General features: G+C 43.1%; 1 protein-coding gene across 1 annotated transcript in view; it reads right to left on the bottom strand.

The window, feature by feature from the left end:
- Positions 1-13,879, bottom strand: part of LOC123506673 (nephrin-like) — a 128,913-nt gene that overhangs the window by 16,419 nt on the left and 98,615 nt on the right. Inside the window, 4 exon segments of the mRNA XM_045258925.1 lie at positions 1,057-1,216; positions 5,082-5,212; positions 6,992-7,136; positions 10,318-10,469. Of these exon segments, the coding sequence (XP_045114860.1) occupies positions 1,057-1,216; positions 5,082-5,212; positions 6,992-7,136; positions 10,318-10,469 (588 nt within the window).

Here is a 13,879-nt window from a genome sequence, read left to right as displayed (position 1 = left end):
CTATAAAGGCCCCATAAAACAATTGAACTCACTTATAAAGCCGTTGATATCCCATTAAACTATACCTTTAAAAAACAGTAACCAACAAATCATCCTAGTTATCTTGTGAAACCAGGTACCTAATGCCTTTAAGAACGCACTGAAAGCACTACTAAACTGCCTTATAAAAGTTACACATATGAGCCACTAAAGCATTTGAGAAACCGCTGAACACTTGCAGTAAACACATCAAGTAATCTGATGCGACTAGTGAAATGGCTTATTAACACCAATCAATCACAAAGCAGCTCTCAGTTTCCCACAACGCCGAGGTGTTCCAGTGAATGTGTCTACCTGTGTCGCTCGTGGCCACGTCCTGGTAAATGCTCTGAATATTTTAGCATCGTAATCTTAACTATTGATCAGTCATGCATAAAGAAAAAAATAAGTGATGTTATTCAGTGTGCTTCCGAGTATAGCAAAGTTTTCTCGTCAATCTCTTACTTGTGTGGGCGTCTAATCATGATTACCTTTGAATATATAAGTCTTCATATCGTTTCTGTCTGTTAGTTTATTTTTTTATATTTTGTATTTCTTGGGTAAATAATCTCTCCTTGAATAATTGCTGATACCTATTCCTTTGTTTGGAATTTTTTTAGATGGTAAGAAACCTGGTCGAGAGAGAGAGAGAGAGAGAGAGAGAGAGAGAGAGAGAGAGAGAGAGAGAGAGAGAGAGAGAGAAAGACGAAACCCTTTGATATATGTTGCTCCCTAAAGAAAGTTAAGTTCAGAAGAAAAAAGATAAGAATGTACCGGTTATAAATGCTTCACATCTGTCTTGAACACAACCCTTATCGCCTCAATTTTGTACTGTAACACTATTGCTGATATACCGTCCAGAACACCATATACCACGAATCCGATTGTGTCTGCTACAATACTCTACTGAAGACATCGCAGCCCTTCCACGTATCCCTCACTACATCGGCTTTGCACTATTAATAACCAAAAGGACTCGGAGAAGCACAAAGGGATAAGCTCACCAAGTAATACAAACAACAAGACATACACACGTACACTTGACTCTGAGGTGGATCGGGTTGGACTGGCCGTCACCTTCTATGTTAGAGGCCACACAGTAGTAATTCCCTGAAGCGTCACGTGTTACTCTCTGCAGCACGAGGCTCTGGTTGCTGATGATGATCCCCGCCGTGACGTTGTGATGCAGATCCGTGCCCTGTGAGGAGGAGGGACAAAGCAATGTGTCAGTGTGGGTGGATAAGAGGCTCTAGGAATGTTGGTGTACTGAGAAAAGCAGGTGTATTGTTGCAAGGAGAGGATGAAAGGTAAGTAGAGATGAGAGACAGAGCGAGATGGAGGAGGGAAACATAATAAGGTGTGGGTTGATAGGAGCCACGAAAAAGGCTCATGAGAGAAGATAAAGATTAAGTTTTCTTCTGGGAAGGAATGAAAATAGATAAGGAAAATAAAGAATAAAAGAATAGTAAAAGTTTTGTGTCATGCGCCGGAGTAAGAACAAAGGCGTGTGTGTTAATAAGTGCACTGAATTAGTCCAGTATTAGCGAGGCCGTCATATTTACTGTCACACTTTGCCTCACCTTTAAGAGAAACATGATATCACGTCAATGTATTATGCCGTCTGTTGCACCGCTCCCTGTAGGATACGTAATGCTTTGGCGCTATTCTATATTCCTTTAGGAGTAAAGCAAAGTTCGACATTGAATTAGCCGTCCTTTCCACACGGACTAATCCACTGTCGGACAGTAAGCAGGAGACACATGACGCGGTGGATGTTGAAAGGATAAGGATTGTATTATTTTTGAGCAGAGATGAAAATATAGAAAAGGAAGAATAGAAAATAATAGCAAATCCTTGTCTTGCGTGGAGGGGAAAGACAAAGGAGTAGAGTGTTGGGTGTTGTGAGGAGGAGATAAGGAATTTTCTTTTAAAATTTTTGAGAAATGAATAAAGAACATAAAGAAATAAAGATAAAGAATAGTAACAGTAGTTGAAAATAGAGGGAATGTACGTATACTATTGATTTTGTGAGACAGACTAGGTTTGTCCACGATGATTCATTACTGCCGATTAGTTCCCTGTGCTAGTCTTCCAAGTAGTGCTGGAGAACACGAGACAAAATTCACCTCTATTTCTAAGTGTTCATTGAGACACTCTTTGCGGTGCTGTGAATGTTAGCAAAGGATGACCACAGCAGTGAAAATGTTAATGGGAAGTGTGTATCGTGTTGTTCAGGGAGAAGGAATAGGGATACTGTGACCATAAATAGAAAGGATGTTCAGTATTTTAGTGTTGGCCTGAGTGTGTAACCGTCATTTATCAATCACTAAGCAGCACAAAGGAAGGACAAACAGTGGCAGGTATGTTGGCCATTACGAGGCTGTCTGTGATAAGCTACAGTAATTCCTTGGCAAACCAGTGCCCTGTGATGGTAATGGCGGCGCTTTAAGTAGGAGGATGCAAACTGCAGTCGTGGTCCATAGCTGACTAAAACCAAGGCCAACAGAGGCACTCAGTGGGGTCAGTGTGGGAGGACACTCGCTCTCGCCCTGCCCGGGGATCGATTGCCACAGGGTGTTCGTGGCTCGCCATGCTCGCAGTTCGGCTTTACAACTTCTCCGTAGTTCGCCACTGGGTCACAGGAACACACTGCAGGGAAGCTCGCGGTACTCTTTGGAAAAACTGAGCAAAGGGACGTGGCCTGTGGGTCCCTTCTGGTTCCTCTCCGTTCATTTGCCATTATCACGCCTCCGTTGCCATTTTAAAGCCGTGAGTAATGCAGCGACATCTACAAGTGTTAGCACACCTCTCACTAACACACCACTCATTAACATCCTGTGATCTGCAAGGGGTCTATCAGTTGCTAGGTTTTGTAGTGGCAGATCACATGACTTGCCTTGGCGGGGACACACAAAACATAGCGGAAGTGAATACAGAAAGGCTGAGGGGCAAGAATGTCTGAGTATAGATGGCATATAGTGACATTCAAAGCTACTGTCGCCCACATGAAGCTTTTGTTTTAGTTTGCCAGACACTACGATGTAATTAAGCTAAACATTTTTATAAAAGATCTGTGATGCTTGGGTGGAGAGAGAGAGAGAGAGAGAGAGAGAGAGAGAGAGAGAGAGAGAGAGAGAGAGAGAATGTAATCAAGCTGTAAGTAAATTTTGTTCTTCTAATTCTGAAAACGTATCGAGTTGAACGTTATAGAATATTTTTTTAGTGGGGATTGTTGCTTAAAAAAAAGAATAAAAAAGATGTGTATGGAAACAAATATTAACAAATGGAAAAGAAATAACTCGTCCATGTATACAAAACAAAACTGTTCGTTATAGGAAATACAATAACACACACACACACACACACACACACACACACACACGAACAAATAACCCAGAGCCACTGCACCAAGTCACTCACACCAGAGAAAGATTTGAAGGACAATGAAGTTGGTCGCCTCTTAAGACCAGCAAATCGTTCATTACCAGGGCGTCCAGGTGAAAGAAAAGGTGTGTGGCAGGGAGTAGTGGGGGAGACTAAGAACAAAGATAGAGGAGAGCTAAACAAAACACCTGCCCTCAATGGAAGAGATTAAAGGGCTCGTGTGGCATTAGGGATCACGTGAGGAGAAGAAAGGAGACTACGAGAGAGTGAGAGAAAGAGAGTGAAAAGAAAGGGAACGAGGTGCGGAAATAAGAGAATAGGGGAGGCGGAAAGAAGGTTAAGGAAAAAACAGAAGAAAGGCTGAAAGGAAATGGATGATGAAGGGAGAGTAAGAGAGAGAGAGAGAGTGAGAGAGTGAGAGAGTGAGAGAAAGATTTCATGGTTTGATTAAATGCCTGCAACAAATGATAATAATAATAACGTCTTAGCATTAAATAATAAAAAAAGAACTATGAAAACAAAGAAAATATAAGAGAATAAGGACACAAATAAATGGACAGGAGCTGAAAAGAAAGAAACAGAAACTTACACCCAAGAAACAATAACTGAAACAAGAATAAAATATAAAAGAAAGATGAGTTTAGAAAGAATATTATGAAAATTGATAAGCTGATTCAGGAGGAGAATATGAGAGAGAGAGAGAGAGAGAGAGAGAGAGAGAGAGAGAGAGAGAGAGAGATTGTATAATGAAACAAAAGAGACTGCAAGGAACCACCACACTTACACGTAGCGGTCTCTACATAAAACATGCTCACCGGATCAAACCATGAATCACATCGATAACTTTACCTGACCTTTGAAAAGATACCTAATTGAATCTCCACAAACAACCTAATCAAGTCTATTTAATTCATCCATCTGCTTATGTTCAGAACCAGTTTCAACCTTTTCTTAATGTTTTTTTCTTTAGCTCTAATGAAAGAAAAGTTTTTTTTACCCCCTATAAAATGAGAACGGTCAGTTTTTACACGACTGTAACGAAAGATAGTCTGGTTTTTCTACCTAGCGATCGAGAAAGAGGAGCCATGAATCTTACCACGTGACGTCAGACAATCTCGTATTTCAACATATTTTCTATAACTGTAATGAAAGAAACTCAAATTTTTACCCCTAAAGAGAGAGAAAGAAAGATAGAATTTTCCATACTTGTAGTAAAAAAACTCTAATTTTTATCCCTAAAGAGAGAGAGAAAGATAAATTTTTGCATACATGTAGTAAAAGAAACTAATTTTTACACCTAACGAAAGTAAAGAAAGAGGAACACTGAATATTACCACATAACGCCAAACAACCTCGTATTTTTTTTGCATATTTTCTGTAACTATAATGAAAGAAACTAATTTACCCCTAAAGAAAAAGAGAAAGACAAAGATAGATTTTTGCATGGCTGTAATGTAAGATAGTCCGATTTTTGCACCTAACGAAAGAGAAAGAGAAAAAGGAACCCTGAACCCTCTTGACGCCTGACAACCTCGTATTTCTGCACATTTTCTATAATTGTAATGAAAGAAACTTGAATTTTTACCCCTAAAGTGAAAGAAAGACGCATAGCTGGAATGAAAGAAACTAATTTTTACATCTAACGAAATAGAAATAGAAAGAGGAAGTCTATATCTTACCTCGTGACGCCAAACAACCTTGTACACTCTTGGGTTTGCCTTGATGGAGCATTCAAAGTAAACATCATCTCCCTCTTCAATGTTGCTTAAGTTGAGGGAGCGTCCAGCGTGAAGACTGGCCATGGGAACGTCTGTGGGGGGAGAGATAGGTAGCGAAGGAAAGGAAGGGAACACAGAGAGATACAAATAGAGAATACAAAGAGATACAAAGGGAAATAGAGAACATGGAACAAGGAGAGATAAATGAAGGGAATGGAGGAGGAGAGTTAATAGAAAGGATGACGATGAGGGAGTACAAGAAGATAGAGAGGGGATAGAAGGGATGTATTGAGAGAAGAGAAGAAGGAACAGAAGGACGAAAGGGAGGGAAGGGTTAAGGTAAAGAGAAGGAAGGAGAGGAAGGGAGAACGATGTGAGAAGGAAGGAAGGAAGGACAGTGAAAGAAGGAGAGAAGAGAAGAGAGAGAGAGAGAGAGAGAGAGAGAGAGAGAGAGAGAGAGAGAGAGAGAGAGAGAGAGAGAGAGAGAGAGAGAGAGAGAGAGAGAGAGAGAGAGAGAGAGAGAAGAGGAAAGAAGAAAGGAAGGTTAGATAAGAGAGAATGATTGTAGGAAGTAAAGAAAATTAGAAGAAAAATAGAATAGTGTGGTTTTTGTAGTGATGAAACGAGAAAGGGAGAAAGAAGTAAAGAAGGAGGGATGAAAAGAAAGGAAGAAAAGGGAAGAGAAGGAGGAGAAAACTCAATCAGCATAACTCTTATCGTCGAAAATGTCTGCAGTTTGAAATATCACAGGTAAACGGAAAGATACAGGTAAAAAAAAAAATGTCTCAGTAGCAGGTGTATATGAGTAATGGTGGTGGTGGTGGTGGTGGTGGTGGTGGTGGTGGTGGCGATGGTGATGATGGTGGTATGTCTTTAGTTATTGGTGGTGGTGGCGGTATTAGAGGCGGTGAAAATGTGTCCCGCCAAGGTGATTAATATGCTCCCAAATCTTGCCAGTGGAAAAATATAGATCCTGTAATATTCACGGGTTTCTTGGCGAGAGAGAGGAGGAAGGAAAGGAGGAAGGAAGGAGGTGTCTAATTAATATGGAGAGAAATGGATTAGCAGTCAGTCTCTAATATACTTCCTTCAGGCCTCCACCACCTCCTTCGCCTCCTACTCTTCTTCCCTCCCCTTTCCTATCTCATATGTTCTTATCTTCCCTCGCCCCATACTCCTCCTCCTCTTCTTCTTGTTCTTTCTCTCCTTTTTTCGTCTTTCTGTTATCTATTCATGTTTGTTACTTCTCTGCTTTTTCTCCTTTTCTTCTCAGCCTTCCCGTCACTGCCCCCGTTCAATCCCAGCTACTCCAAACAAGCCTTTCCCATCTAAACACCTTCCTTTAGCCCCTTTCCATCCATAGTCACTCATTTCTTAGCCTTTCCTTCACTCTTCTATCTATTTCCAGCCACCTCATCAGCCCTTCCAAACCAACCCTTTTTATTTAATTATTTTCTTGTAGTCCCTAAATTTTCAGCCTTTTCTTCACTCTCCCCGACCTAAAAAAATTAACTTTTCCAAATTCCTTTCTTGTAGTTATTCAATTTTCAGGCTTTTCTTCGCTCTCCTATCCATTCCCATCCATTCTAGCCCTTCACAAACAATCTTTTTCCACCCAAATACCTTCCTTTAGTCCCTCTCATCTCCTCGTCCCCACGGTTCTGGATCTTTCCTTCACTCAGTCCATTTCCATTCACTCCAGCCCTCTCCTTTTCCATCCAAATATCTCTCTTTAGTCCCTCTCATCTCTTTGCCCCTCAGTTCTCAACCTTTCCTTCACTCAATCCATTCCCACGCACTCCGTTACTCACAAACAACCCTGCGTGGAACCTCAGCTTCTAATCACCTGGGGAACCATTGCTCATACTCACAATGGACGTCAAGCAGCCAGTCGTCAACGAGAGGGTGCGTGGGAACTGACGGGGACACGGCCTCGCAACTCAGCATCCTCCCAACGTCGCCGACTTGAGGAGTAAACTGTAGCTCGCTGGTGGTCACGTTTCCCTCATGACTAACCTGGGGGAGTAGGATGTGGAGAGGCCGGAGCGTTAGTCATGATGAATAGTGTCAGTGTTGGAGTGTTTGGGTGTTGCGGGGTCAGAGTCGATAGTGCGTGTTGGTGTGTGTGTGTGTGTGTGTGTGTGTGTGTGTGTGTGTGTGTGTGTGTGTGTGTGTGTGTGTGCATGTTATTGGTGCTTCTGTGTTTCTGTGCTTCTGTGTTGCCGTGTTATGTTGTGCCTCTGTTTGCCTATCCAGCTCTCTCTCTCTCTCTCTCTCTCTCTCTCTCTCTCTCTCTCTCTCTCTCTCTCTCTCTCTCTCTCTCTCTCTCTCTCTCTCTCTCTCTCTCTCTCTTCTCTCTTCTTTTTCTTGATTTATAATTTTTTAGTTTCTTCTTCTTCTTCTTCTTCTTCTTCTTCTTCTTCTTCTTCTTCTTCTTCTTCTTCTTCTTCTTCTTCTTCTTCTTCTTCTTCTTCTTCTTCTTCTTCTTCTTCTTCTTCTTCTTCTTCTTCTTCTTCTTCTTCTTCTTCTTCTTCTTCTTCTTCTTCTTCTTCTTCATACGACCTTCTTCTCGCTGTGCAGTAAAATCAACCGCTCGAGTTTATGTCTTCCATCTCTTTATTTTCTTTGCATCCTCTGTTCCTATTAATGCTTTAGTTTGTGTACGTATAAATGCTCTTCTGTTTTTGGTTCCTCTGTTTTTGTATGCGCCAAGAAAACGACCCATTGGCGTAAAGAGAGAGGGAAAAACTGTTACTTTGCTGCTTTCCTTTCCTCTCCTTCACTCTCCTCCATTACAGAAAGGACAGTTTTTAGTGATGGGTTACGTGGTTAGATTATTTTATTTGTGTGCCTTGGTTAGTGTGAGATTGGAGATGATGGTGTGGTGTGTTGTGGTGTGGTGTGGTATGTTGTGGTGTGGTGTGGTGCGGGGTTGTTTTGTGTGGTGTGGTGTGGTGTGGTGTGGCGTGAGTGTGGTGGTGGCGTGGTGATGGTGTGTTGTGGTGTAGTATGTTGTGGTGTTTTGTGTTTGTGGTGTTGTGTGTGGCGTGTGGGTGTGGTGTGTGGCGTGGGTGTGGTGTGATGTGGTGTGGCGTGGGTGTGGTGTGATGTGGTGGTGTGGTGTGGTATGATGTGGCGTGGGGTGTTGTGGTGTGGCGTGTTGTGGTGTGGTGTGGTGTAGTGTGGTGTGGTGTTGTGTGGTGCGGCATGGAGTGTGGCCTTGGTACGTGTCAGGCAGGGCAATAATCAGCAAAGCCGCAATTCCCTTAGCTGACCTGCCTGTTTACCTGAGCCGCGGCGTAACACCAGGTGCACTGCGAGGAGGAGGAGGAGGAGGAGGAGGAGGAGGAGGAGGAGGAGGAGGAGGAGGAGGAGGAGGAGAGGAGGAGAAGGCAAAATAAGACCAGCAGGTAATATTGAGCTGAACACAGATATTATTACGAGTCAAACAATTCCCATGGCATTTTTTCACATCGTATCGTAATTGAGAAGCATTCCACGCCCGCTCAACAGCCTTGCCATCACTGCTCCGCCGCTAGACGCATTGGGCGGACCATTAGGCGCAGCGCAACATTCACCGCTGCACACGGGTGATCAATTATTCACCTGTGAGGGAAATAAATCTCCCAAGCGTTGCCTTCACTGAACCAGCGAAACGAGTCCCAGGGGAGAGAAGGAAAGCAGTGAGGCAAGCTAGCAAGTGGGAGGGAAAGAAGGAAGGAAGGAAGAATAGGCACTGAGTATGTAAGTTGAGGGGGAGCCATGAATTCAAGGCAGGAAAGGAGAGAAGGAGAGGAATATTGTGAGAATGGAGGATGAAAGGTGGTACAGAGGAAATAAGGAAGAAAAGGCAGTCAAAATATAAAATGAGAAGGAATGAATACAAGGAAGGAGAGAAAAGGAGAGAAGGAGAGTAATATTGAGAGAATGGAGGGTGAATGGTGGTATACAAAAAGAAAGAAGAATAGGCAGTCAGGATACAAGTTGAGGAAATGAATTCAAGGAAGTCGAGAGAAGCAGAAGAGAAATACTGTGAGAATGAATAGTGAATAGCAACACAGGAAAGAAGGAAGAATATAATCTGAGTGAGTGAATTAGAAAAAGTTGAGAAGGAGAGAGCAGGAGTATAGTGAGCGAATAGTGAATGATGGTGCAGAGGAGGACAAGGCTGGGATGGCGGCAGCGAGGTTGGGACGCCTACGAGGTACTTTGGAGGAAGGGAAATACGTGCATGGATGCGAGGAATTCGGCGTGAGAGGGGAGACTCAAAGGACTGAAGGACTGACTAGAAAGAGGAGCAGCATGGGAGGAGGGACGAATTGTGAGGAACTTAGCATCAAACATTCTAGATAGTTACTAATCCCTTTCTTGTCAATGTGGAAGAGAAATGAAAATATAAAATAAAATAAAATGAAAATCTCACGAAGCAGACGAAGAGAAGTTTTTTTAATGTTATGGCCTATGGCAACTGTAGGTATACTTGAAGAGTATATATGGGAAGTGCTGTTCACTCCCACCAAAATTAGTGGCGCAAGCAATTTTATTTATAGTGGTGCTTATATGTAAGTTAGTATAGCAGTTTGGTGTGTAAGTTAGGCAGTGTGATGATAAGGTGCTGTGTGTTAAGTTAGATTGGTTAGGTTTGGTATAGTAAGTGTAGTACTTGTAACTATCAACCCATAAGCTCTACAAATACATAAGTGCGAGAGAACTCTACGTATCTTGCACATTAGTATAAGTTAGGGTAAGTTAGGTTAAGTAAAATAAAGTGAACACAAACTAATCCTTCTAATAGAGACGTAAGAGTAAACAATTGTAGATATCAAGAAGAAAATCAAGGGAGAAATTTACTTGTCTGTATGTGTTAGTTAGTTAAATTAGATAAAGTAAACACAAGCTACTCCTAATACATATGTAAGAGTAAACACTTTTTTTCTATACCATGTGGGCTTTTCATGGGAATTTTATGGGCTTGAGGAGGTATCATTTAAAATACCTCCTAGCTGAGCCTACCCACTAGCGAATCTTTACCCCGAGTAAGGAAGCCCTACCTACATTCGGACCGTGGCCAGGATTCGATCCCGTGCGCTTGGAGACCCCTCGGACCCCAAAGCGCGCGTGGTTCCATTGTACATAAATCGGGTTAGGTTAGGTTAGGCTAGGCACAACGAGGAAGGCAAGAGAGAAATACACTTACCTTGTCCGTGTGAGTGTTGAGTCTGGTGGGGCCGAGTCGCCAAGTGATGGTGGCCGGGGGACGCGCACCTGCCGCCTGACACACCACCTTGTAAGTCCTGCCGGAGCTCAGAGGATCACGGCTGCTTAGGAGGCGAACCCACAGAGGCGCGACTGAGGGTGACGCGAGGGTGAGGGAGAGAAAAGGACAGAGGAAGGTAAGAAAGGAGACGAAGAGGAAAGAAAGGGGAGGAAAACGTAAGAGAAGTGAAAGAAAAGAAGGATTAAAAAAACAACGTAGATGAGAGAAGATGAGAGGGAGGTATGTAGAAAGAGGAGAGAGAAAAAGAAAGGAGAGAAAAGGGAAGAAAAAAAGAAAGAAAAGAGACCAAAAGAGAAAAGAGGGAAAAAGAGAAGAAGAAGAAGAAGAAGAAGAGAGAGAGAGAGAGAGAGAGAGAGAGAGAGAGAGAGAGAGAGAGAGAGAGAGAGAGAGAGAGAGAGAGAGAGAATGTAATACGCAAATTAGTATTGTTATGAGTATTGTTGATTTAATTTGTAGATTAGTATTGCAAACTGTTAAAAGAGGAAATATTTGGACCACGCACACACATATCCACACAAGGCGAGAGATATTGTGTGAAATTCTGAACACAAGACAGTTAGCATGATGCAGTATACCAACACACACACACACACACACACACACACACACACACACACACACACACACACACACACACACACACACACACACACACACACACACACCACAACACGTCACAATGAAACTCTGACCAAGCAACACACACAGGGAGGATGGGAGAGGGTCGGGGCGGGTCGTGGTGGGGCGGGGCAGGAGAAGTAAAGCATTCAGGAAAGGAGTGGCTGTAAGTACGCCCACAGCTACAGCCACTACTTCAGAGATGCTACCTGACTTAGAACACTAGACACCCCCACTACTACCACTACCACCACTACTTCCACTCGTCCAACCGCCTCCCTCTCACACACTTGTCTGCTGTACTCTCCTTCACATAACACAGTCGTACCCAAGTCGTCTCCAGCCAAGTGTCTCCCAAAGGGCTCGAAGGAGGAAGGGAATCAGTTACACGTTCACCTTTTCACAGGTTTAGTCGCAGTACAAGGGCTGGAGTGAAGAAAGTTTCCGTGTAGCGCGCCTCTTCACCCAGTTGTCAAGTAGGTTATATAAGGTGTAAGTTCGTTATATGGTAAAAGGATGGAAATGTTATGTTGTATAGTTAGGTTATGTTGTATGGTAAAAGGATGGTTATGTAAGGTGTAAGTACGTTATATGGTAAAATAAAACAGAAATAGTACTGAGAGTTTGAAATGGTTGTAGTGTCTGTGGTTTTCACCTCTCTGTGTGTCTTTCTTCCATCTGTGTCTCGCATTCTTTCCTTCTTCCTTCCCCTTATTTTTTCCTTTCCTCTCCTCTCCTCTCCTGCCAACCCTTCTTTTCCTTCACCTTCTCTTCCTTTCTCCTCTCCCCTTCCTGCTCCACCCAGCCAACGCAACAGCACTCGCCACACAAACACCCTATCAGCATTAAGGCAACAAACCCTCGTTAGCACTCATGGTTGTGGCAATGTAACTCCCTTGCACCAATCAGCAGCCTGGCATTCTCCTGGCACTCTCTCCTGACACACCTCCCTGGCACCCCTTTCTGCTGCTCACTCCCAGTACTCCTTCTGATGTCCCTGTCCTCTTTCACCCTGTCCTTTCCTATTCTCCCTTTGTGGTTGTACTGGTCTCTTGTGGGTAGTGGGGTTGTTATAACACACACACACACACACACACACACACACACACACACACACACACACACACACACACACACACACACACACACACGTTGTTATTCATTTTAAAGTATACGTAGTTGTTCTCTTCTTAATCGCTTTGCTAATTGAACATGTAAGGCCAGTATACCTTTGTTATAAGTCAAGGTAATTGCAGATGATTTGTGGGTATTGTTGGCTGTGTTTCATTCTGTTCGTGGGAGGTTCTGGCTCTGCTGCTGCATGCTTTAGTGTTATTTGTGTTGTCTCTAAATACACGAATTCTTGCAGCAGTACGGGATTACTTACTACTTTACCTTTATGTGACTTGTTCTGTCTTTTGGGTAATGATTGTGCTGCTCTGTCACTATTTGTTCAATGGACACTGGCATCCCACTATCTCGTCCCTGCAGTGTTGTACTAAATGATTCGACTTGACCGTTCACCAGGGAAGGAAAATATCTGAACAGGTGGATAATTGGCGAGAATCCTTCAGTCTTTCAGCAGGTGTCAATGCTAATGTATTTCCGTGCGTTGTTGTTGGAGCTAATTATATTGTGATGGAGGAGATGAGCCGTCAGCGTGTCACACTTTCTCCTTATTAGAAATTCCGGGTTGTCGGAGAGTTTTATCAAGTGACAAAGGCGAAGTTTTCATTAATGTGGTTCTTGATGTAAAAGTTTGCACGGAGAACGAAGCGAACTCGAAAAAATGCAGATAGAATAGATAGACGAAAATAGGAACGTAGGAAAAGGTTAAAAGGACCTTGTTTATATTCACGAAGCAGCTTCTGGATGAGGGAGGTGAGCGGGAGACAAGGTAAGAGAACTCAGAAGACACGAGTGCTATATATTCTCTTAATTTTTCAGCTACAAATCTTCCCGAGATAATTCACTATAATTTTCAAGACATTTAGTTGAAACGCAAGGAAGTGAATCACGCCCCTGTCTTACCACGAGTCTCCTTCTCTCTCGCACTCACTGAAACAAATGAGTAATGAATGAGGAAATGAGAGAGTAAGTGAGTGAGAAACCCACTAACAAACTATCCATTCACCTAACTACCTAACTACATAACTCACCAACTAACTAAATAACTAAACTTAAATTACGAAGCAAACTCAATTTACCGCCTGTTCTCATAACCGAGTAATTGTCTACCAAACCTGTCTATAATTCGAACCCTCCCAAAGTACTACCGTGAGACAGCAGTAAACTTCCTCACCATGAATATTGTCAAAGGTCTGTTCTCCTGTTGACCTGTCGCGCTGCCCAACCTGATAGTTTAATGAGGGACGCACTAGTCGTTGTCTCTCACGTGACCAGTACAGGCAGGTGTGACTCTCAGGTAACCGTGAACAGAATGCGAGAGAAGGATGAAGATGTTTAAAGTTGTCTGATTTCGTGGTAAGACGAGGAGGTGCTGGTGGTGGTGATGGTGGTGGTGGTTGTGAAGGGTCATTCCACCTACGTCATTGTTTCTTGTTCCTCCATCATTCCTCTTATCTCTTTGACCTCTGCTTCTGCATCTTATTTCTCATCTTTCCTCCTCCTCCTCTTCCTCCTCCCCCTCCTCTTCCTCCTCCTCCTACTCCTCCTCCTCCTCTGTCATCCTCCTCCCTGTTATCTCCTTTCAAATTCTCAAGACTCCAGCTTTTGTCTTCATATCTGTCTTCTTCTCCACCTCTCCTCTTCTTCCTCCGCGCCTCCTGTGTTCTCTTCCCCTCCTCTTCTCCCTTGTTCCCTTCATTTTTTCCTTAGCAGTGTTTTTGCTTTTCAATTTGGC

This window comes from Portunus trituberculatus, chromosome 20, assembly GCF_017591435.1.
Source record: "Portunus trituberculatus isolate SZX2019 chromosome 20, ASM1759143v1, whole genome shotgun sequence".
In the NCBI taxonomy this organism is placed as follows: Eukaryota; Metazoa; Arthropoda; class Malacostraca; order Decapoda; family Portunidae; genus Portunus; species Portunus trituberculatus.
Note: the sequence above shows the minus strand (reverse complement) of the source record. Positions and strands in the feature narration are given on the sequence as shown.